Source organism: Cetorhinus maximus, chromosome 1 (genome assembly GCF_964194155.1).
Source record: "Cetorhinus maximus chromosome 1, sCetMax3.hap1.1, whole genome shotgun sequence".
NCBI lineage: Eukaryota > Metazoa > Chordata > Chondrichthyes > Lamniformes > Cetorhinidae > Cetorhinus > Cetorhinus maximus.
This window is the reverse complement of record NC_135879.1, coordinates 62,141,354-62,164,343: the sequence shown is the minus strand read 5'-3', so window position 1 is coordinate 62,164,343 and position 22,990 is coordinate 62,141,354. Positions and strand designations below refer to the sequence as shown.

At 43.6% G+C, this 22,990-nt stretch overlaps 1 protein-coding gene across 1 annotated transcript in view; it reads left to right on the top strand.

The window, feature by feature from the left end:
* Window positions 1-22,990, top strand: part of lrba (LPS-responsive vesicle trafficking, beach and anchor containing) — a 913,498-nt gene that overhangs the window by 691,688 nt on the left and 198,820 nt on the right. Inside the window, exons 44-45 of the mRNA XM_078541260.1 lie at window positions 4,045-4,185; window positions 9,948-10,067. Coding sequence (XP_078397386.1) covers window positions 4,045-4,185; window positions 9,948-10,067 — 261 coding nt within the window. The remainder of the gene's footprint in view (window positions 1-4,044; window positions 4,186-9,947; window positions 10,068-22,990) is intronic.

Genomic DNA, 22,990 nt, shown 5'->3' with positions numbered 1-22,990 from the left:
TGAATAGGACAAGCCTTTACTGGGCATGGCAGGTAAGTGAACATGTTGAGTTCATTCAAAAGTTAATTGCTCTACAGATTGAAGATCAGAACCCAGGCTTTGTTTGTAGGAAGTGCATTAGGATCCTGCAGATATGGTTCCTGGACCTCTTGTTTACAGAGAGCTGCTTCATGCACTGAAAATTACTGCTTTTTTCTTCAATATAAGTATTTTACACAGACATTTGCGGAGGATGCTTTGATGGAAGGGAATGAATTACATGCATGAATAAAATGTTTATATTTTAGTAGGTTTCCCATGCTGTCATTCACTATAAATGTGATTGATATTATTAAGCTCAGGAGCATTATGGCATTTAATGCACTATGTTTGTGCCCTTGTCCTAACTCTCACCAAGTCCCATTTGCCAATTACCACTCTGCTAACCCAGTGAATCAACGTCTCAGTTTTAAAATTCTCACCTTTGTTTTCAAATTCCACCATGGCCTCACCACCCCCCCCGCCCACCTCTGAAACCTCCTCCAACTCCTCAACCATCCGAGTTAACTGCACTCCTTTAATTCTGGTCTCCTGAGCATCCCAAATTTTAATTGCTCCACCATTGGTTGCCATTCCTTTAGCTGCCAAGACCACAAGCTCGAATTTTCTGCTTAAACCTGTCCTGCTTTGAACTTCCCTTTCCTCCTTTTAAACTCCTAAAACTTACCCTTTTGAACAAGCTTTTGGACATCTGATCTTATATCTAGCTTGGTGTTAGATTTTGCTTTATAATGCTGCTGTAAAGCACTTTCGTACTTTTTATTGTAGTAAAGGTAATACAAATTGTTGTTGTATGTATGTAGTATTTTGCTGCTAAGGTGTAAGTGTGTTTATAACCAAAAGGCATCAACGCCATAAACACAGTCACTCGGAGCAGAAATTTACAGTCAGGGAATTCCATAAAATTCCCCGGGTGAACTTCCCACTACCCTCCCGCTACCCTCCCGCTGACCCACAACTTGTCTGCAATTTTGCAGGCGATGGGTGAGGGCCCTCGCTGGAATTAAGACCTTTAAGTGGCCCACTATTGGCACTTAATGCTGCTTACCGTGCAGCCACAATTTTGAGGTTGACGGGAGGAGTTTAGGGGTGATGCCCGGCAGGTCATCCTGCTGGATCCTTGGGCGGGAATTGGAAGGGAAGTGGGGGCATGCCTCCCTAAAGGCGTCCCCTATTCACATTGAGTGCCCACCCCTGGTCCCGCCCCCTCCTTAGGAGGTGCTCCCTCCTCTCCCTGGCTTCTCCATCGAGACCTCCATCCCCTCTCTCCTTAACCCTACCTGGGCCTCACCTCCCCTCCCTGCCCTGAGACCCCTGCACTAACCTGGTCCTGGACTCAGGAGTTGGAATCTGAGGACTTCTTGTTACCCAGTCTTGGCCATTGCAGTCCCTGATGCTGCTGGCACGACAATATGACAGCTCTCTGAGGTGGACCTTCCGTCCGAGTGACAGGGACCAGGGGGAAGCCCTGTCTCCAGCCAATTAACGCTCCTCGGAGCACTATATGGCTGCAGGGCTGCTTGGATCAGTGGGGATACATTCCATGCCAATTCTTCGGATGGTAGGGTGAGAAATCTCACTATCTGAAAAGTCCTGCCCTCTGAGTTTAATTGTTTGCACAGCAAAATTTGCCAAAGCAGCTAGCATTCTACAAGTGCTTTAAATCTGCAGCAAACTGTGACACTCAAGAAGTGATGCCTACCCATTGATGTGCTATTCTTGTATGATTATATTTTTATTATTATAGTATATTATGACTAGTAATATATTAATTTTTTTAAAAAATGCTTCACCTGAGAGATTCCAGATCTCCACCTTAATTCAGAAATTGTGGCTTCATCACTTGTTATGTGGGCAAGAAATTACAGTTGCTGTTTCCTTTATTTTTATGAGACACTGGGATTGAGATGAGGGAGAGGATGGGCTAAGGCTCTTCCCTAGCTTTCATAAATATTCCTCCAATTTTTTTTATATAGACATTGGAGGTGGGAATAGATATTCTGTCTGGGATGGTGTTGCAAGTGATCTCCTAGTTTGTAATTTGACCAAGTATTTCTATGTTTGCCAGACTCCCCAAAAGGAGTTTTATGATTAGGGTGATTTCTCAGAGTAAGCCTGTTGGAACTTTGAGTCTGTCTCCTGGTCTCTGATGGAAGAAAACTTTAGAGAGAGGTAGAAACAAGGAGGAAAGGAAAGAAACTGAGTGAGAAGCTGCTGAGGCAGCTGGTGCCCTTATTGACTGAATTCAGATAAACAAAGTGTACACCTGGCCTAGCAAGCAGTCCTAATGTGCTACTTGCAACAAATTAAGTGCTCCTTATGACACCTATTTTCAAATCATGTAAACCTGCTCTTAACCCCACTACCCCTGATTATCACCAGTCTACCTTGGCCACCGCAACCTCCCAAACCAATTGTTCTCTTTTCCCTTTGCCCCCACCCCTTTTCACCTTATCTAAGGGCCACTGCGACATCTTCAGCTGCCTGATCATTGATTGCACATCACCGGTGAGGTTCTTGCTGTTGTCCATAACACATTGGCTCAATGAAAATGAGGCCCAAGGCCCAATGACAGGAGCACCTTATGCCTCATCACTCACCATCTTATAATAAGGCAGGCAAATGGAATTTTGGCATTTATTGCTAAAGGAATAGAGTATAAAAATAGGGAAGCGATGTTGTAACTGTACGAGGCATTGGTGAGACTGCACCTGGAGTACTGTGCACAGTTTTGGTCCCCTTGCTTGAGGAAGGATGTAATTACAATGGAGGACGTTCAGAGGAGGTTCACTAGATGCTAAAGGGGATAGACAAAGTAGACATGGAGTGGATGTTTCCCCTTGTGGGGCATTCTAGAACGAGAGGCCATAGTTTTAAGCTGAGGGGTGATAGATTTAAATCAGAGATGAGGAGGAATTACTTTTCTCAAAAGGCCGTGAATCTGTGGAATTCACTACCTCAGAGTGCAGTGGATGTCGGGACGCTGAATAAATTTAAGGAGGAGATAGACAGATTTTTAATTAGTAATGGGTTGAAAGGATATGGCGAGAGGGCAGGAAATTGGAGTGGAGGCCGAAATTAGATCAGCCATGATCGTATTGAATGGCAGGGCAAGCTCGAGGGGCTGAATTGCCTACTCCTGCTCCTAGTTCTTATGTTCTTATCTTGCATGAATTACTAAGCCAAAAAAAGGAGAACTAATAGGCAATTTCTTACGTTTTGTCTGTCAGCTATGCCATGAGAGATTGACTAATATTTTAGGAAATTTAACTTGGCAACCCTGTTAGGATAAAACCTAATTTCTGACAGATCAACAGCTGTATCATTGCAAATGACAATAATAAAATGCTGGAAAGCTGAAATTTAAAAAAAAAAATTATGTAGGTAAGTGTATCATTGTTTCTTCCACCACCCCATACTTGAATGATTCTAGAGTTTTTGTTTCCATTAGCCTACACAGAATTCCAGTTACTCTCCATGTGAAGAAATACCACCTCTCGTTAGTCCTGAGCTTCCTTTTGCTAATTTGCTCAATGGTCATGGTTTAAATGCTACACATTCATGTTTTTTATTCTAGCTAATATCCTGGATATCTTTGTATTCACCACCTTTTAAGGCAAAACCACTTGAGGTATTCTAACCCTTCCCATAACTTACTCTTTTGAAACTAGGAATCAGACTCCTGACCCTTCTATGTTTTGCTTCCAGGATTTAAATGTTTCACTTGTGCCTCAGTGATCAGAACCTAGGTGCTTGTTACATGCAAACATTTCCTACGACTGCAGATTTCTTTATATGCAAAAACATTTTCAAATTGCGCATTTAATTTACACGATTCCCAGTAGAGTGATGCTTAAAACCAGCGTAATTTGACCATGGATAATCTTTAGTTCGAAACATTTATCCACATTAGGTTATCAAAACCTAAGCAGCAAGACATGTATAGGCATAATCTTTGTAATTTTAATTTTCTTTTGAAGCCAATTTTTTTGATCTTTCCTTTAGCCTATTGGAGCCCTTAACCCAAAAAGAGCAGCCTTCTTTTCGGAGCGCCATGAAAGCTGGGAAGATGATCAAGTTCCTGCTTTCCACTATGGGACTCATTATTCGACCAGTAGCTTCACTCTCGCATGGTTGTTAAGAATTGTAAGTACAATGACTGTAAAATTTAAAATTGCTTCATCCAGTCAGCACATTAATATGTCTCCTTCATTGAAAAAAAACACTCACAATCATCACCTGATTAAGCTTGGATAAAACAGCACAAAGCAGGCATAAATCCTGCACATAAACTGGAATATTTAGGCTAATTCCTGGTAATTACTGGTACTTAATTTTTTTTTCCGAATCAGAATATATTTTAAGGTAATTTAAAATTTAATTTCATAGCTTCATTTTAGTATATATTTGGCTTAATTAGGTGATAATTTGAAAACACTGCACATAAAGTATGCCTGTAAAATAATTTACAGTTAATAAAGCTCTTGATGATGTGAAGCCTCATATAGAAAGAAAAATGTGAAAAGCCGCTTTCTTCAGTAGCTGTCAGTTCCTGTTGCAATAGAGTGTATCTTTACACACTATGTTGCAGTTGAGCATTGATGATTGCAAATAAGCTCGCCTGTTATTGTTCAGTAATGCTACTAAGAATCTAACCCCTTCATTTCATTCTTATTGCATCAACACATTGATTTAATATGTATAGCAGAAAATGCTGGAAATACAGAGCAGGTCAGGCAGCATCTGTTGTGAGGAATGACTGATTATTGACATTTTGAGTATGTATTTCTTCAATAGAACTCTTCCAATCTTCATTTTCAGTTTTTATTTCATTTTTCCAGTCTTAGCAACTTATTGAATTAAACACTATATAATTTTTGATTGTTTTAAGTACCTGCTCACTATTCCTTACTTCACGATTTTTCTGATTACTGATAGTATGCAAACAGTTCAAAAGCCAAATATTACAACATAGAATAATGATTAGATTTTCAGAATTTTTTTATACAGCTACAATTCTCTTTCTCCCCCATGTAGATACTGGCCATCCTTTCACACTTCTGCCCTGCACCCATTAATGTATTGAGCTAAACGTCAAGTGTTAGCAAGATGTAGACTAAATTCAGATAATTATTTTGGAGTGCATTACAGCTGAGCCTGATCCTGACCTCACTGAATGTTCATACAAAAACAGTAAACGGGAGTGGGAATGCGAGCTGATTTTTCCCCCTGCTCCAGCCCCCCTCTGGAATAAGGGATAGTCATGGTCAATGGGAGCAAAGGCAGAATGGGATAGGAAAAAGAAAGGATAAGACATGGTGGAAGGTGGAGGGATGAAGAGGAAAGAAGAGATGGGTAGAAAAGGGGAACAGGTAATTAGAGATGGGAAAAGGGAATTAGCCAGTGGTAGAGAGATTGAGAGAAGAAGGAGTGAGTGGGATGAGAAAAAGAGGGAATGGAAGACATGGAACAAATTAGAGGAGTCAAAGAAGGGGAAATAAGAGCGAAGGATAGAATGAGACTGATGGATAAATAAGAACCGAGAATGTGTGATTATGAAGAAGGGGTTAATAGATGGGAAAAGAAGAAAACAAATGCTGAGCCAAATGGTTTTTCTTCTTCCATGCTTCATGATTTCTTTAGAATTGCATAATTTTTAACATGCAAGTTCCTAATTATGTCACACAGCAATTTGCATTTAGTGTATAAGTGGACAGATATTTACCACTTTAAATTATACTACTTTTTCTTACATTTACCTTGTTTGTAGTCCCATTACTGCTTTCTGAAATCCGTACTTCCTGTATCGGTTGTAATTGTGCAATAAACTGGTTTTACTTGACCAATCTGCACTACCGATTGACCAGACCAATTCTACCAGTCTGGACATGAAATTGAATCTAACCCATCCCACCCTTGACAGGATTGGGTAGGTTTTGCTAGTTTTCAGTCAGCCTGTTAAATGAAGCAGTGGTGCTGTAACAGAGCATTCTATATTTTGGACAGAAGAAAAATCTAGCAATGGCAGTTCTGACTAAAGGTCAGACTTTGTTTCTTTATTTACAGATGCTACCTTCTCTGCTGAGTACCTCCAGCATTTTTTGTTTTGATAGCATAGCCAGGGATGTCTTATAGTTCCTGCCAATCAATCATTCAGCATAAGGACAAAGTCAGTAATATCTAGAAGGTGCAAAGTAGGAGGGAGCAAAGTTTTTTTAAATGATTTTTTTTTTTAGAAAGTCTTTACTAAGCTGATTGCATTGAGAATAAGTTCTTTGAATTGCACATAATTAGATATTGTTTATCCAACAAATAGACGCATTTAAAAATAGAACCTTTTTTTAAATTCACTCATGGATGTGGGTGTTGCTGGCTAGGCCAGCATTTATTGCCCATCCTTAATTGTCATAGAAAAGTTATGGCACAGAAAGAGGTAATTCAGCCCATCGTACCTGCGCCAGCCAAAAAATAAAAAACTGGCTGCCCATTCTAATCCCACCTTCTAGCACCTGGCCTGGAGCCTTGCAGGTTACAGCACTTTAGGTGCAGATCCAGGTACCTTTTAAATGAGCTGAGGTTTTCTGCCTCCACCACCAAACCAGGCAGTGAATTCCAAACACCCACCACCCTCTGGGTGAAGAATTTTTTCCTCATGTGCCCTGTAATCCTTCTATCAATCACCTTAAATTTGTGCCCCTGGTAATTGACTTCTCCGCGAGAGGAAATGGGTCTTTCCTGTCTACTCTATCCAGGTCCCTCATAATCTTGTACACCTCAATTAAGTCATCCCCTTAGCCCCCTCTGTTCTAAGGAAAACAATCCTAGCCTATCCAATCTTTCCTCATAGCTGCAGTTTTCAAGCCCTGGCAACATTCTTGTAAATCTCCTCTGTACTCTCTCTGGAGCAATTATGTCCTTCAAGTAATGTGGCGACCAGAACTGTACACAAAATTCCAGATGTGGCCTAACCAGCGTTTTATACAGTTCCATCATTACATCCCTGCTTTTGTATACTATACCTCGTATAAAGGAAAGTATTCCATATGCTTTCCTTACCACCTTATCCACCTGTCCTGCCACCTTCAGGGACCTGTGGACATGCACTCCAAGGTCTCTCATTTCCTCTAACCCTCTCAATATTCTCTAATTTATTGTGTGTTCCCTTGCTTTGTTTGCCGCCCTCAAATGCATTACCTCACACTTCTCTGAATTGAATTCCATTTGCCACTTATCTGCCCACTTAGCCAAACCATTGATATCATTCTGGCGTGGACAGCTATCGTCCTCACAATCAGCTACATGGCCAATTTTTGTGTCATCTGCAAATTTCCCAATCGTGCCTCCCACGTTTAAGTCCAAATCATTAATATATACCACAAACAGCAAGGGACCACCCAACACTGAGCCCCATGGAACGCCACTGGAAACCACTTACCATTCACAAAACCATCCATCACTACCCTTTGTATCCTGTTGCTAAGCCAATTTTGGATCCAACTTGCCACATTCCCCTGTATCCCATGGGCTTTTACTTTTCTGACTAGTCTGCCATACGGGACCTTGTCAAACGCCTTACTAAAATCAAAGTCAACAACATCCACTGTGCTAACCTCATCAATCCTCCTTGTTACTTCCTCAAAAAATTCGATTAAATTAGTAAGACACGACCTTCCCCTAACAAAACCGTGCTGACTATCCCTGCTTAATCCATTCCTTTCGAAGTGACATTTTATCCTCTGTCTCAGAATTGATTATAATAATTTGCTCACCACCAAAGTCAGACTGACTGGCCTATAATTTATCAGATCCCTCGCACCCTTTTTAAATAATGCTACAATGTTAGGCCTCCAGTCCTCTTGTACCTCACCTGTATCTAATGAGGATTGGAAAATGATCCTCAGAGCATCCGCTGTTTCGTCCCTGGCTTCCTTTAACGGCCTGGGATACAATCTATCCGGCCGTGGTGATTTATCCACCTTCAAGGATGATGGTCCCTCCAGTTCTTCCTCTCTTATGCTTATTGTATCTAATATTTCACCATCCTCCTCTTTAACTAAAATGTCTGCATCATCTCTCTCCTTTGTGAAGACAAAGTACTCATTAAGAACCCTGCCCACACCTTCTGCATCCATGCATAAGTTACCTTGTATATCTCAGGCCCTTCCCTTTTCTTAGTTATCCTCTTGCCCTTAATGTACTTCTAAAACATCTTTGAGTTTTCCTTTATTTTACCTGCCAGTATTTTTTCATATCCTCTCTTTGCTTTCCTAATTTCCTTTGTTACTTCACTGCTGCACTTTCTGTACTCTTCTAGGCTTTCTACAGTATTAAGTTTTCTGTGACTGTTATAAGCTTTTTTCTGCTTTATCTTACCTTATATGCATCTGGATAACCAGGTTGCTCTAGATTTGGCAGCACTGCCCTTCTTTGTGGGGACTGTCTGTACTGTGCCTGTGGAATCTGGCTTTTGAATACCTCCCACTGATTGGTCACTAATTTTCCTTCAAGTAGCTGTATCCAGTCCACTTTCATCAGATCACTTCTCAGCTGCTGTATCCAGTCCACTTTCGTCAGATCACTTCTCCTTTCACATTGTTTGTATCCCAGTTGATATTAAGGTAGCTGAATTCTCCAACTATTATTGCCCTATTGTTTTTGCACTCAGAAATTTGCCGACATATTTGCGTTCCATCTCCATCTCACAATTTGGGGGTCCATAGTTCACTCCTAGCAGTGTGACTGCTCCTTTTTTTACTTCTGAGCTCAACCCACGTGGCCTCATTTGATGATTCATTTAGTATATCATCCCTCCTCACAGCTGTAATTGATTCCTTAACCAATAACGCTACACATCCACCTTTTTTATCCCCCTCTTTATTCTGACTGAAAACCCTATATCTAGGGATGTTGAGCTGCCATGTTTGCCCCTCTTTAAGCCAATTTACTGTAATAGCAATGATATCATGTTACCATGTGTCAATGTGTGCCCTCAGCTCATCGGCTTTAATTATGGTCCTTGCATTTTTTTATATATTATCTGAAACTGCCCTCGGGTTTCCATCCCCCTGCCAATCTAGTTTAAACCCTCCCCAACAGCACTAGCAAACCTCCCCGTGAGGATATTTGTCCCAGTCCTGTTCAGGTGTAGACCATCTGGCTTGTACCGATCTCACCTTCCCCAGAACCAGTCCCAATGCCTTAGGAGCCTGATGCCCTCCCTCCTACACCAGCTTTCCAGCCAAGTGATCAATCAGTCAATTCTCCTATTTCTATGTACACTAGCATGTGGGACTGGGAGTAATCCTGAGATTACTGCTTTAGAGGTCCTGCTTTTCAATCTCCTTCCTAGCTCCTTGAAATCTGCTTTCAGGACCTCATCCTCCCTTCCTACCTAAGTCATTGGTACCAGTGCAGACCCTGACCTCTGGCTGTTCACCCTCCCCCAGAAGAATGTCCTGCTGCCGCTCCGTGACGTCCTTGACCCTGGCACAAGGGAGGCAACATACCATCCTGGAGTCATGTCTACAGTTACAGAAACATCTGTCTGTTCCCCTGACTAACAAATCCCTTGTCACTGCTGCTCTTTCTTTCTCCTTCCCTCATGTACAGTTGAGCTGCCCATGGTGCCACAGACTTGGTTCTGACTGCACTCTTCCGAGGAATCCAAAATGGAAAACAAAATGGAAAAATAACCCAATTAAGTAAATCCAAAAGCTTGTCTCGAAGTTGAAATGTGCAAGGAGACGTAGCAGAGAAGCTCTGAAAAGTTACCATAATCTGATTTCCAATGCGTCAAAGCTCAATGAATGTCAGATATTGTCTCTTCCATAACTGACTACCTATGGTTGTTTGGTTTAAATACAGGATGGTAATTTTTTTCCAATGTTCCTAAATCTTTTCCTATGTAGGAACCATTTACTACCTTCTTTCTAAACCTACAAGGAGGAAAATTTGATCATGCTGACAGAACATTTTCAGCGGTGTCCAGAGCTTGGCGGAACTGCCAGCGTGATACCTCTGATGTAAAGGTATGTAATATCCTGTTCTATGTTATACTGAAAATCTGCTGTGGTAGCCTTAAACAATGTGGCCAGTGTTTCTAAAAGTAAATTCATCAGTTTCTCTGCTGTATTCCATGAAGTGATAAAGTTCTGAAAATTTGCGACCATACTTAAGTCAAAGTGGATGTTCTCGCTTGTGAAAGTGCTTGGCCATGGTTGATAGAGTATACACAGAGAATTAATTCCCAATTTTGGTTATGACCTTCTGTACCTTCGCAGCACTGACCTTTCACAGTTCCATACCAGCCTATTTCTATCTTAGCCAGACACCACCTGTAATTTCTGGACCTTCCATGCCCCATAGTCACATCTAGTGAACCCCAAGAGTTAATTCTCTTATTCTTCATATACATGTTGCCACTCACCATGATTTCAGCTTCTGCATGTTTTCTGTCGACACTGTTAGTGCCATGACCATTGCTGTGATGCCTGATATACTATAGTGGATAAGCTAGATTAGAACTCCCCCTAGCTAAACACAAGCAAAACCTAAAGTAGCCTGTTTAGCTCTTGCCTGAAATTCTACACCTTGTCCATCCTGAGTCCACCTCCCCTCCTGACTGCTCTGTGTCCAGATGCGCACAACCTCATTCTCCTGCCAGACACTGAGCTAAGCTTCAAATTCCACGTCTAGTCTGTCAGCAATAATGCATAATTCCATTTTTACAATATTACCGTCCTCCATATGCACTCTCATCCTCATCCATGCTTTCATCATCGCCAGGCTCAACCTCTGTGTTTTTCCCACTATAAAAATACTAACTCATTCAGATCTCTGCCAACAGCATCCTGTCCTCTGCTCACCTCTGCTTACACATCACTCGCTTTTCCACTAGCTTCCTACCCACCCCGTGCCTTGATTTAAAAACCCTTGCTTACAAATTATTTAATGATCTTATTCCAACCTTCCTTTACCACTTTTTCTAGTCCTATGTTTTCCATGTCACTTCAGCTCACATCCTCCATTATTGAGTTTGAACTGTTATTAATTTCTCCCCATTCACATTTTTGCTGCACCTTACAGAGTCTTAGTCCTCATTGCCCTAAACCCTGAAATTCTCTTCCTAAACATTTAACCTTGCTACCTTTCTCCCCACTGCCAAATTTCTCCTCAAAATCTGCCTGTTTGTACTCCCTTTCTTTCATTTGCCATTCATTTCCCATTCCTACTCAGTTTGAGTTTGTCCATCCATCTTCTCTATCTGCTATGAAGTGCTTGGGATGGGATGTTTTACTGCATCAATGATATAATTTAACTGTAAATTGTTTTTCAAATCCCTTGCTCATTCTAATTTTTCCAGGTTTTTTTTAGTGTAGGTGAATTTTGCTACTCAACTTTACAGCCTGAAAATGGTCAATGTGAGATGAGCACCATCATGTTCTCTTCCCCCCTGCGCTTTCCCCACACCCCAACAAATGGGATACTCCGTTGTAGCAAAGCTGTCTACCAATCAGCCCATGATTTGACAAAAGCACATGCAATTAAGGTTGATGTATTGGAGTACCTAGTAGGTCTCAGACCCCTCAACTATAAAATCAAAACACAACGTACAACAAATCATTTACTTCCTCAATTAGTTCCATTTAAAAGATAATTCAGCCTGATTTCCTTTTAAATATCATTGATGATATTCCAGTGACTGAAAATTACATATAGGGCCGAATTTTATGGCCCGTTCATGGTGGGGGCGGAGCCATAAATTGCGGCAAGCCATTCAAATGTGCATTGACATCAGCAAGACTGTAGAATCCCAGTAGTGTAAAATTCTGCCATATAGAAGTAACTGGGAATTACCATTAACTGACTGAGGAGAAGACTTCATATTCAAGAAATAACTTGCATTTAAGTGAGGTTTAGGCCACAATGAACTTCACAAAAGCAAAGGCACAGTTACTGACAGTCGAAACTCTATATGATGAGTGAAAAGACATGGGGCTGGATTTTTAGGTGCAGCTAGGGGCAAGAGCGGAGGCGGACAGGCGCTAAAGATAGTATTGCTGGTCGGTGTGTCGTCTTCCTGGTACCATTCTACCGCCGGCAAGTTTTATCAGGATGGGGAAAGTTGGGCCCCTGAAGCCACCTGACTCAGGAATGAGGCCAATAAAAGTTTTCAATGAGCTCCTAGTGAGCTCATTGAGGGCCAGTTTAGGATTTTGGTGGGAGTGCATGTGTTGCACACTAAGTCAGGAGTAGATCAGGTGCATGGAAGCAGCAAAGCAATAGGGAGTCAGTCTTGGCCTCACCATCAACTGAACTGGGGCCATAAAATGGAATGTGACTGAAAGGGACACTCAGCCATTGGCACACAGGTGCCATTCGGTGTGAGGAGCTTGCAGGGAATGTGTTCTGTGCGCACTCGGGCAGTACACTCTCCTGGCATCAAGGGGAAATAGGAGAAGAGGGTTAAGGCTTAATAACATTATAGAGAGTCCAGCTGCGCTCAAGGAAGGTAATAGCTGGTAATGGGAGCACAGTTCTCAGATTTTGGGCCTAGTGGCAATGACAAGCAACATCCTCAGCAGGAGAGGCAGAGCTGTGAGCATGTGGAAGGCTTAAGAGGGACAGATGTCCATACCCTCAGCATAGAATCTACTGCCAAAGACAGAGATACCAGGATGTGTTGGCAAACCAGTGCTATAGGAGACTGTGCTTATCCAGGCAGATAGTCACAGAAATTTGTTCCCTCATGGTGGAGGACCTCTCAGCTTGCAGCACTGGTAGCCCTACCTGCCAGTAGCTGTCAAAGTCACTGTAGTTTTGAACTTGTTTGCCTCTGGCTCCTTCCAAGGATTAGCTGTGGATCTTGATGGCTTCTCACAAACAGCTGCACACTGTTGCATCATGTAGGTCACTGATGCCCTGTTTGCGAGAACTGGGCAGTACAATCAGTTCCAGACAGACACAGCCTCATGGGCACAAAGGGCAGCGGGTTTTACCTGCTTCACTGAACTCCCCCTGGAAAGGAGCATCTTCACTTGCACCCATGTAGCCAGCAAGGCACCAAGTGACCGCCCATTTGATTCTTCAACAGGAAGGGTTTTCATTCCCTCAAAAGTAAATTGGTTGAAGACCAAAACATGAGCTTCCTGCATATGTGCACTCGCCTTCCTGACAGCTACCTTGATTCTTTAATCCTCTGACAGCCCAGGCTCCTTGAGCTCTTCATTCCAACCCCAAAACAGCCACAGAGGCACTACAAATAAAGCAACTTGCTCAGAAGATGCACTTCAGAAACTCACCAAGGCTGCTTAGACAGCACCTTCTAAACCCACGACTGCAACCGCCTAGAAGAACAAGACAGCAGATACATGGGAACACCACTACCTGGAAGCTCCTCTCCAAGCCACTCACCATCCTGGCTTGGAAATATATCGCCGTTCCTTCAATGTCACTGGATCAAAATCCTGGAACTCCCTCCCGAACAGTACTGTAGGTGTACCTACACCACATGGACTGCAGCATATCAATGCGTCAGCTCACCACCACCTTTTCAAGAACAATTAGGAATGGGCAATAAATGCTCACCTAGCCAGTGACACCCACTTCCCTTGAATGAATTAAAAAAAAGGACCAACATCAAGCAGGCCATTTGACTTTTGAACTTTGGTGCTTGGAATGCTATACTCCTGCAAGGGTCTCGTGTATTGTGGTGGTCCACTGTGCCCTCCAGAACGATGTGAACCTTGAAGATGGTGAGGCCTTGGAGGAACAGCAGTTCATTTTAGAGGAAAGGAGGATCAAGGCATGAAAGAGGAGGAGGAGGAAGATGCAGAAGATTGGTGCTCTGTCTGCACAGGGAGATGGCTGAGCGCAGGACTCAAGAGTCTTATCAGGATACCATCAACGTCAGGGATCATCTGATCCAAGCCCTTTCAGGTGAGTCCTTCTAACCCAGGAGGGTGGTATAGTCTGGAACTCCCTTTGAGCTGCCTGTGAGAGCACCCATTGAAGACACAGCCTGTAATAGATTCACTCTTAATGTCAATGAAGGATGCACATCTGTCCACAAGTTTCAGTATTCCCCTCCAGAGGACCCTTGCTCCTCTTCAACACTGCCTCCTTTTCCCGTGTCGCCATTAAAGAATAGAAGCAAGTAAGTCTGGTGCCATGTGTCAATATTTATGTTGTGTTGAATAAGAGAAAAAGTGCACATTTACAGATGAGGCAAACCCATCGAACTGCTCAGTGCTCTGCCCACACAGTGGCCTCGGCTTCTCCTACATGGGTCTCCCCTTGAGGCTTCGGATCAGGTAGAGGCAACCTGCTCTCTTGCCTCAGTTTGTGGCTGAGATGCCTGTGGCAATTGTCCTCATCATGGAGTCACCAGTGGGGAACCTCCAGAGGGTGCTGTATCAGCATCAATGCAGGGGCAACTCCATCACTGCGCCCTGCTGCACTGATGGCCCATCAGTCAGAGGAGCCAAGGAGGCCAATCATGAGATGGCATCCCATGAGCGGTCGCACCCTCAATCCTCCTCAGTGACTGTCTCCAGAAGGCTCGGGAAGCACCAACTGGGGCACAACGGGCATTCACTCCAAACATCTCTGTGCCACCAGCACCACTGACCAATCAATACTTGAGGGTGTGGCAGGCATCCTGTTAAAATCAGTGAGCTGTTTCTGCAAGCATTCTGAGTTTGCTACATGTGGCTCCCCATCAGTTGGCCAGTCTCTCAATGGAGCAGCTCAAACTTTCACACCCTGAGCCATGGTAGCTCACATGAGTTGAACGGACCCCTCCATTCTCAGCCCATGACGTGGCACTGCCTCAGGGAGCTCTGACATGTGGGTACACATCTGTTCCTTTTAGTCTAAGTAGAACCTCCTTTGTCATGACTCCCAAGGCCCTGCTCATCTATGCCCAGCTGAGCATGACTTTGTCTGTCCTCCATCTTCTGAGGGGAACTGCCTACAACTGCCTCTGCTTCTCTCACTTGGTCCTGCTCGCCAGTGCGATGCTCATGCCCCAGTGCCTACCCAATCTAAGCATGCAGAAGAACCCACCAATGTAAATGTATCTCAGCTGATGGGAGGGTGCATTTGTAAGACGTGACAATGCTTGCTCTGATGTCTCTGTTTCCGTTTCTTGTCCGGTGCCTTCACAGGATTCAGTTGTTCCTCCTCCATGTCAGAACCTGTGGGAGACACAAGAAAAGATCATGAGAACCAACCTTGGAGAGCAGAAGCCTCTCCAGAGCTGCTGAGTCTTTGGATCCTGGCACTCCACCCCCTTCGCCTACAGTTTGCAATATCTTTTTACCCTCTCCACCATTAATGCCCATCTCTCCTTCCCCGACTTATTCTGTAGGACCCTTGCAATCTCCATGGCTCCCTCCTTCATGACAGTCACGATGTAGAGATGGGGCATTTCTTTTCCTGTCAGTGCCATTTTTCAGGCATTAATAGCCCTTTTCCCCTGCAAGGACAAAAGAGAAATAAGGCACTGCTGGTCTCTGTGACCAGTGCCAGTGGCTCACTGGCATTGGAAACTACATGTATCAGTGCTGGCAAGTCCTCAACAGCACTAGGCCTCTGAACTTTGCTGAGGGGTCAGTTAGTACTCTGGGCACACATTTCCCCATGTTCAGGAGCAGCATGCACCCTCAGGCTCCTCAGTTGGTGTGTCTGCTGGAGTTTGATGCCTAGAAGCCTGCCATGAGGGCCTGCACTCACCTTGGTGGAGCAAAGAAGGCCATTAACCTTTTCTGGAAATGGACCCAGCTCCTCTGAGCATAATCCTGCTGTTGACCGTTGCAGCAGCCTGCAGCCATGCCAGCTTTTTCTGAGAGTGGCCGCCTTCTGCCACCCTCTGGAAAGAGGATCCTCCTCCTCTACCTTACTGCCTCCAGGAGGACCTCCAGCAGGGACAGCCCTGACCCAAGTGCCAGACTTCTGCCTTTCTTGTTTGATCATTGTGCATCCATTTTCTCATTCAAATGGCAGCCACAGTAATGGTTGCCATAGTGTGTTTAAGTGGGGTCTGCACTTGCACATTCCTACCTCCATTCCAGTCTTTGCGGCCACTAATTGGCTGCCCAACTCAACCAGTCCTCAAGCCAATTTGTAGCCTGCCTCCATGAAAATCAGGAACTGCAACGACTTCTACCTGGGTGGGGGTGGTGGTTGGGACCCAGAAATGGTCCCAATGTCCGTTTCCTGACTCCAGAGGGAAAATCAAGCCCATGAGATTCAAATCTTAGTTCACTACATATGTGTTTCTGATCTCAGGCATGGGATAAAGAGAAAAAAGTAGATGCTTCCCCACCTCCCAGCATCCAGATAGTGCTTTTTGTGGCACCTAGGGAATAGATTCAGCGGGATTATAAAGAAAAGTTTACCAAAAGGAGCAGGAAGATGTTCTTAGTTGCTAATTGATTCCAAGTTTGTGTTGTGTAAATGTACTTTATCTAGTGAGGATGAACAGATAAATGGAAGATTCTAATCTCCCCCAGGGTATTCAAATGAATAGGATTCAGCTGTACATTACAACTCAAATAAATTTTTCTATTCAATGCACAAGCTTGTAATGTCAACAACCTGAAAGTTTCACTGTTCTTATATTTTCATGAACTTCCATTCAGTGTAAGTTTTAATCACAGAATGAAGTTGCAAATGAGTATAAAATAACAATGAGTCAGTTTCCCTGACATACCAGTTTATTTCCATGTGTACAGAATATCCAGTTTATGTTAAGGTAATGGACACCAGGACGAATCTTCTGTGATCTTTTTCATTTCAAAAGACCCTCCTGCACAGTGGACTGATTGATTATTTTGATTTGTTCTTCAAATATCAGTTAGCTGGCTTTGCCTGGAGGCCAGTGGTAATCAACATTGCAGGGAATCACATGAATTGGCTGCGGAGAGAGTTCATGCTAGTAGGTATCACACTTTAATGACGAAAACTGAAGCATATGTGTGGTCACAACCAATTCATGTCTTCATACCGTGAAAGCCTTGGGGTTCATGATCAAAGCAAAGGCCTAATCCTTACATTGCTGTACTGGGATATAACCTTTGTTTGAACTTATCTCAATATTCTTATGGTAGTGTCTTTTAACAAATTCAAATTAAATGTTCTTAATTTTTTTGTGAGTTGCCTGTTTTTTTGATGAAAGCTGTCTTTACTTTCAATATTTCCCTAAGTACCAGAGTCCCGATGTTACCTGATTTTGTTTTAACACAAAGCAACTGCTCTTTTAAAAATCTGAAACACGTGATATTTTTCCAGGAGCAGATATTTTATCTCAAAACATAAAGCATATTTTCAAGTTTTTAGGCTTTTAATACTGTGGCTGCAATGCATATCTCCAAAATGTTTAAGAAAATATTCTTCTGTTCCTCCTATTAAATCTTCGTGGGAGGTCTGTAAAGATATTTGTGTGAAGATTTGTGGAAAATAAGAGCAAAGTTCTTAGACCCCTACCCAACTCAGTCCCCCCACAAAACAAAAATAATAAATAAACAAATGTTAAGACCTTCCAGTAGGGAGGAAATGAACAGAATTGCAGATCATTAAAAAAAACCTGTACTTTTAGGAAAATGATCTCAGGTCACTGATTTGGGCATCAGGGGTACTTAATTATACAGCTTTTTAAAATATAAATATAGAATGCAGATCAGTGCATTTATTATATAATGGTATTAGATATAACAATTCATCAATCTTCTTTCTACCTTCACCCAAAACAAGAAACAAAAGAGAGTAAGTCAGTATTGTTTATACAATACAGTATTCAAATTGAAACTGAAGGGAACATCAAGTCACAGAACAACAATAACAACTTGTATTAATATAGCATCTTCAATGTTCTAAAATATCCCAAGGTATTTCACAGGAACATTATCAGACAAGAATTAACCCCAAGCCATATGAGCTATTAGGATAGGCGATCAAAAGTTTGATCAAAGAAATAGGTTTTAAGGAGCATCTTAAAGGAGAAAGAGGTATAGAAGTTTAGGGAAGGAATTTCAGAGATTCGGGCCTGTGCAGTTAAAGACACTGCCAGTGCAAGAACGATTAAAGTCTGTAATGTTCAAAGGTTCAGAATTGGAGCAGTACAGAAATTTCAGTGCTAATGCTGGAGGAGGTTTCAAAGTTAAAGACGGGCAAGACTATGGTGGGATTTGAAAACAAGAAAGAAAATTTGAAAATCAAGATATGACCGGAACAAGTGCCAATGTAGCTCAGTGAGCACAAGGGTGATGAATGAATGTGATTTGGTGCATGTTAGGATACAGGCAGTAGTGTTTCGGATGAGCTCAAGTTCACAGAGATTACAAGATGGGAGAGCGGCTAGGAGAGCATCTGAATACTTATGCCTGGAGGTAACAAAGGCACAGATATGGGTTTCAGCACCAGATGAGCTGAAGGAGGAGTGGAGAGGGTTGATGTTACAGAGGTGGAAGGAGACAGAATAGCCAGTTTATGTTAGAGTAATGGACACCAGTATGAACCTTCTGAAATCTTTTTAATTTCAAAAGACCCTCCTGCAAGCAGACTTGATTGACAATATATTTTCATCCTCTCCACCAGTAATGCCCATCTCTGCTTCCCCAGCTTGCTCCTGGGGGACCACTCTTGCAATCTCCATGGCTCCTTCCTCCTCTGCAGTCAAGATGTGGAAATAGGGCACCCCTCTTCCTTTCAGTGCCCATTCTCTGGCATTGTGAACCCTTTTCTCCTGCAAGGACAAACATAACAGCAAGATTAGATGCTGATGGCCTCCATGATGGAATGGATCGAGGATCTGCAGCTCATCTCTGTAAAATATGACTCCAAGGTTGCAATTGGTCTGATTCAGCCTCAGAACTGACCAGGGAGAGGGATGAACTCAGTGGCTTGGGATCAGAGTTTTTGGTGGGGACTGAAGACAATGGTTCCCAATTTCTGTCCATTCAGTACAGACGTCAGAGAAGCCACGTGACAAATCAGAGGTGGCAGAGGGGCTGAGAGAGATGGTGATTAGGAAGAGCTGATGTCATCAGCTTATATGTTTAACTTGTCCTGTTTCAGATGATGTGGTTAAGGGGCAGCACATAGATAAGAAATAGGAGTGGGAGCAAAGATAAAATCTGTGGAAGACTCCAGAAGTGATGGTACAGGAGCAGAAAGAGAAGCCATTGAAGGTGACTGTGACTAGATTGGATAGATAAGAATGGAACCAGTTGAGGGCAGTCCCACCTATCTGGATAATGGAGAGGCATTGGAGGAGGATGTTGTAGTTAATTGTCGAAAGGTAACAAAGGATGTGGAGCAATAGTTTAACACAGTCACAGTCATGTAGGATGCCATTTGTGACTTTGATAAGGGCCATTTCACTACTCTGGCAGTGGTTGAAACCTAATTGGAGGTGTTTAACCATGGAGCTATGGGAAATGTGGATTTGGGAAGCCACAACATATGGACTTTGCTGACGATGAGGACTTTGCTAATGCTCTGGGGACATAGGTTCAAATCCTTACAAAGCATCTGGTGGAATTTGAATTCAATTAATAAAATCTGTAATTGAAAGCTAGCCTCAGTAACGGTGACCATGAAGCTATCATCGCTTGTTGTAAAAACCCATCTGGTTCACTAAACTCCTTTAGGAAAGGAAATCTGCCATCCCTACCTGGCCTGGCCTACATGTGCCTCCAGGTCCACAGTAATGTGGATTTTTTTATTCGTTCATAGGATGGGGGCATCGCTGACTGGATCAACATTTACTGTCCATCCTTAATTGCCCTTGAGAAGGTGGTGGTGAGCCGCCTTCTTGAACTGTTGTAGTCTGAGTGTTGTAGGAACACGCACAGTGCTGCTGGAAGGGAGTTTCAGGATTTGACCCAACAACAGTGAAGGAATTGCGGTGTAATTCCAAATCAGGATGGTGTGTGGCCTGAAGTGGAACTTGAAAGTGGTGGTGTTCCCATGCGTTTGCTACCCTTGTCCTTCTGGGTGGTTTCAGTCGTGGGGTTTAGAAATTGCTGTCAAAGGATCCTTGGTGCATTGCTGCAGGGCATCTTGTAGATGGTATACACTGTTGCCACTGTGCGTCGGTGGTGGTGGAGGAAGTGAATATTGTAGGTGGTGGATGAGGTGCCAATTAAGCAAGCTGCTTTGTCCTGGTTGGTGTCAAGCTTCTTGAGAGTTGTTGGAGCTGCACTCATCCAGGCTAGTGGAGAGTGTTCGACCAGACTTCTGAGATTTGCCTTGTAGATGGCGAACAAGGTGTGGGAAGTCAGGAGGTGAGTTACTCACTGCAGAATTCCCAGCCTTTGGCCTGCTCTTGTAACCTCAGTATTTATATGCCTGGTTCGGTTCAGTTTTGGGTCAATGGTAACCCCCAAGGTGTTAATAGCAGGGGATTTAGCAATGGTAATGCCATTGAATGTCAAGTGGAGATGGTTGAATTCTCTCTTATTGGAGATGGTCATTGCCTGGCACTTGTGTGGCATGAATGTTACTTACCACTTATCAGCCCAAGCCTGAATGTTGTCCAGGCCTTGCTGGATACGGACACTGACTGCTTCAGCGCATGAGGAGTTGCAAATGGTGCTGAACATTGTGCAATCATCGGCGAACATTCCCACTTCTGACCTTATGATGGAAGGAAGGTCATTGATAAAGCAGCTGAAGATGGTAGGATACTGCCCTGAGGAACTCCTGGGGCTGAGATGATTGACCTCCAACAACCACATCCATCTTCCTTTGTGCTAGGTATGACTTCAACCAGTGGAGAATTTTCCCCTGATTCCCATTGACTCTAGTTTTGCTAAGGCTCCTTGATGTCGTACTTGGTCAAATGCTGCCTTGATGTCAAGTGCAGCCACTCTTTAGCTCATCTCTTGAGTTGAGCTCTTTTGTCCATGTTTGGCCCAAGGCAACAGCAGTAAGGAGCTGGAGGAGTCCAAACTGAGCATCGGTGAGCATTATTGCAGGGTAAGTGCCAATAGTGCTGTCGACAACACCTTCCATCACTTTGCTGATGACCAAGAGTAGATTGATGGGGCGGCAATTGGCCTGGTTGGATTTGTCCTTTTTGTGGGCAGGACACACCTGGGCAATTTTCCACTTTGCTGGGTAGATGCCAGAGTAGATGCTGTACTGGAATAGTTGGTGTAGGGGCACAGCTAGTCCTGAAGCTTTCAGTACTATTTCCAGAATGTTGTCAGGGCCTATAACCTTTGCAGTATCCAGTGCCTTCAGCCATTTCTTGGCATCATGTGGAGTGAATCGAATAGGCTGAAGACTGACACCTGTGATGCTGTGGAACTCGAGAGGAGGCCGAGATGGATCATCCACCTGGCGCTCCTGGCTGAAGATGATGGTAAATGCTTCAGCCTTGTCTTTTGCACTGATGTGCTGGGCTCCCCCAACATTGAGGATGGGGATATTTGCGGCATCTCCTCTTGTTGTTTAATTGTCCACCACCATTCATGACTGTATGTGACAGGGCTGCAGAGCTTAGATCTGATCTATTGGTTGTGGAATTGCTTAGCTCTGTCTATCACATGCTGTTTCCACTGTTGAACATGCAAGTAGTCCTGTGTTGTAGTTTCACCAGGTTGCCACCTCATTTTTAGGTATGCCTGGTGCTGCTCCTGGCATGCCCTCCTGCACTCTTCATTGAACCAGGGTTGATCACCCGGCTTGTTGGTAGTGGTAGAGTGGGGGATATGCCGGGCCACGAGGTTACAGATTATGGTGGAGTACAATTCTGCTGCTGCTGATGGCCCATATGGATGGCCAGTTTTGAGCTGCTAGATCTATTCGAAATGTATCCCATCTAGTGCAGCGATAGTGCCACACAACACGACAGAGGATATCCTCAATGTGAAGATGGGACCTTGTCTGAACAAGGACTGTGCAGTGGTCAATCTTACCAATCCTGTCATGGACAGATACACCTGTGACAGGTAAATTGGTGAGTGCGAAGTCAAGTAGGTTTTTTCCTCTCTTGGTTCCCTCACCACCTGCAGCAGACCCAGCCTAGAAGCTATGTCTTTTAGGACTCAGCAAGCTCGGTTAGTACTGGAGCTACCGAGCCACTCTTGGTGATGGACTTTGAAGTCCCCCATCCAGAGTAAATTCTGTAGCCCTTGCCACCCACAGTGTTTCTTCCAACTGATGTTCAAGATAGAAGAGTACTGATGCGTCAGCTGAGGCTGGGGGTGGTGGGGTGCAGTGGATGGGGGAGAGTTGGAGGTGAGGGAGCAGTAGGTGATAATCAACAGGAAATTTCCTTGCCCATGTTTAAACTGATGCCATTACACTTCATGGGGTACAGAGTCAATCTTGAGGACTCTCAGGGTACTCCCTCCTACTGTATACCACCTCTGGTGGGTGTGCCCTGCCAGTGGGACAAGACATATCCAGGAATGGATATGGTGGTGTCTGGGACAATGTCTTTAAGGTATGATTCTGTTAGTATGCTGTTCCATGAATATATATCACAAGTCCCCAGATGTTAGTCAGGGGAGTCAACAGAGCTGGGTTTGGCATTGTCATTTCCGATGCCTAGGCTGATGGCAGGTGGTCCGTCCGGTTTCATTCCTTTTAGACTTCGTAGAGGTTTGATACAACTGAGTGGCTTGCTAGGCCATTTCACAGGGCATTTAAGATTCTACCACATTACTGTGGGTCTGGAGTCACATGTAGGCCAGACCAGGTAAGGACAGCAGATAAGGACATTGGTGAACCAGACAACAATCGGCAATGACTTCATTTTCATTTTCATTCCAGATTTATTAATTGAATTTAAATTCCACCAGCTGTCATGGTAGGATTTGAACCTGTGTCCCAGAGTATTAGGAAAAACTCAGCAGGTCTGACAGCATCTGCGGAGAGGAATACAGTTAACGTTTCGAGTCCGAATGACTCCTCATCAGAACTGGTGAGTCATTCGGAC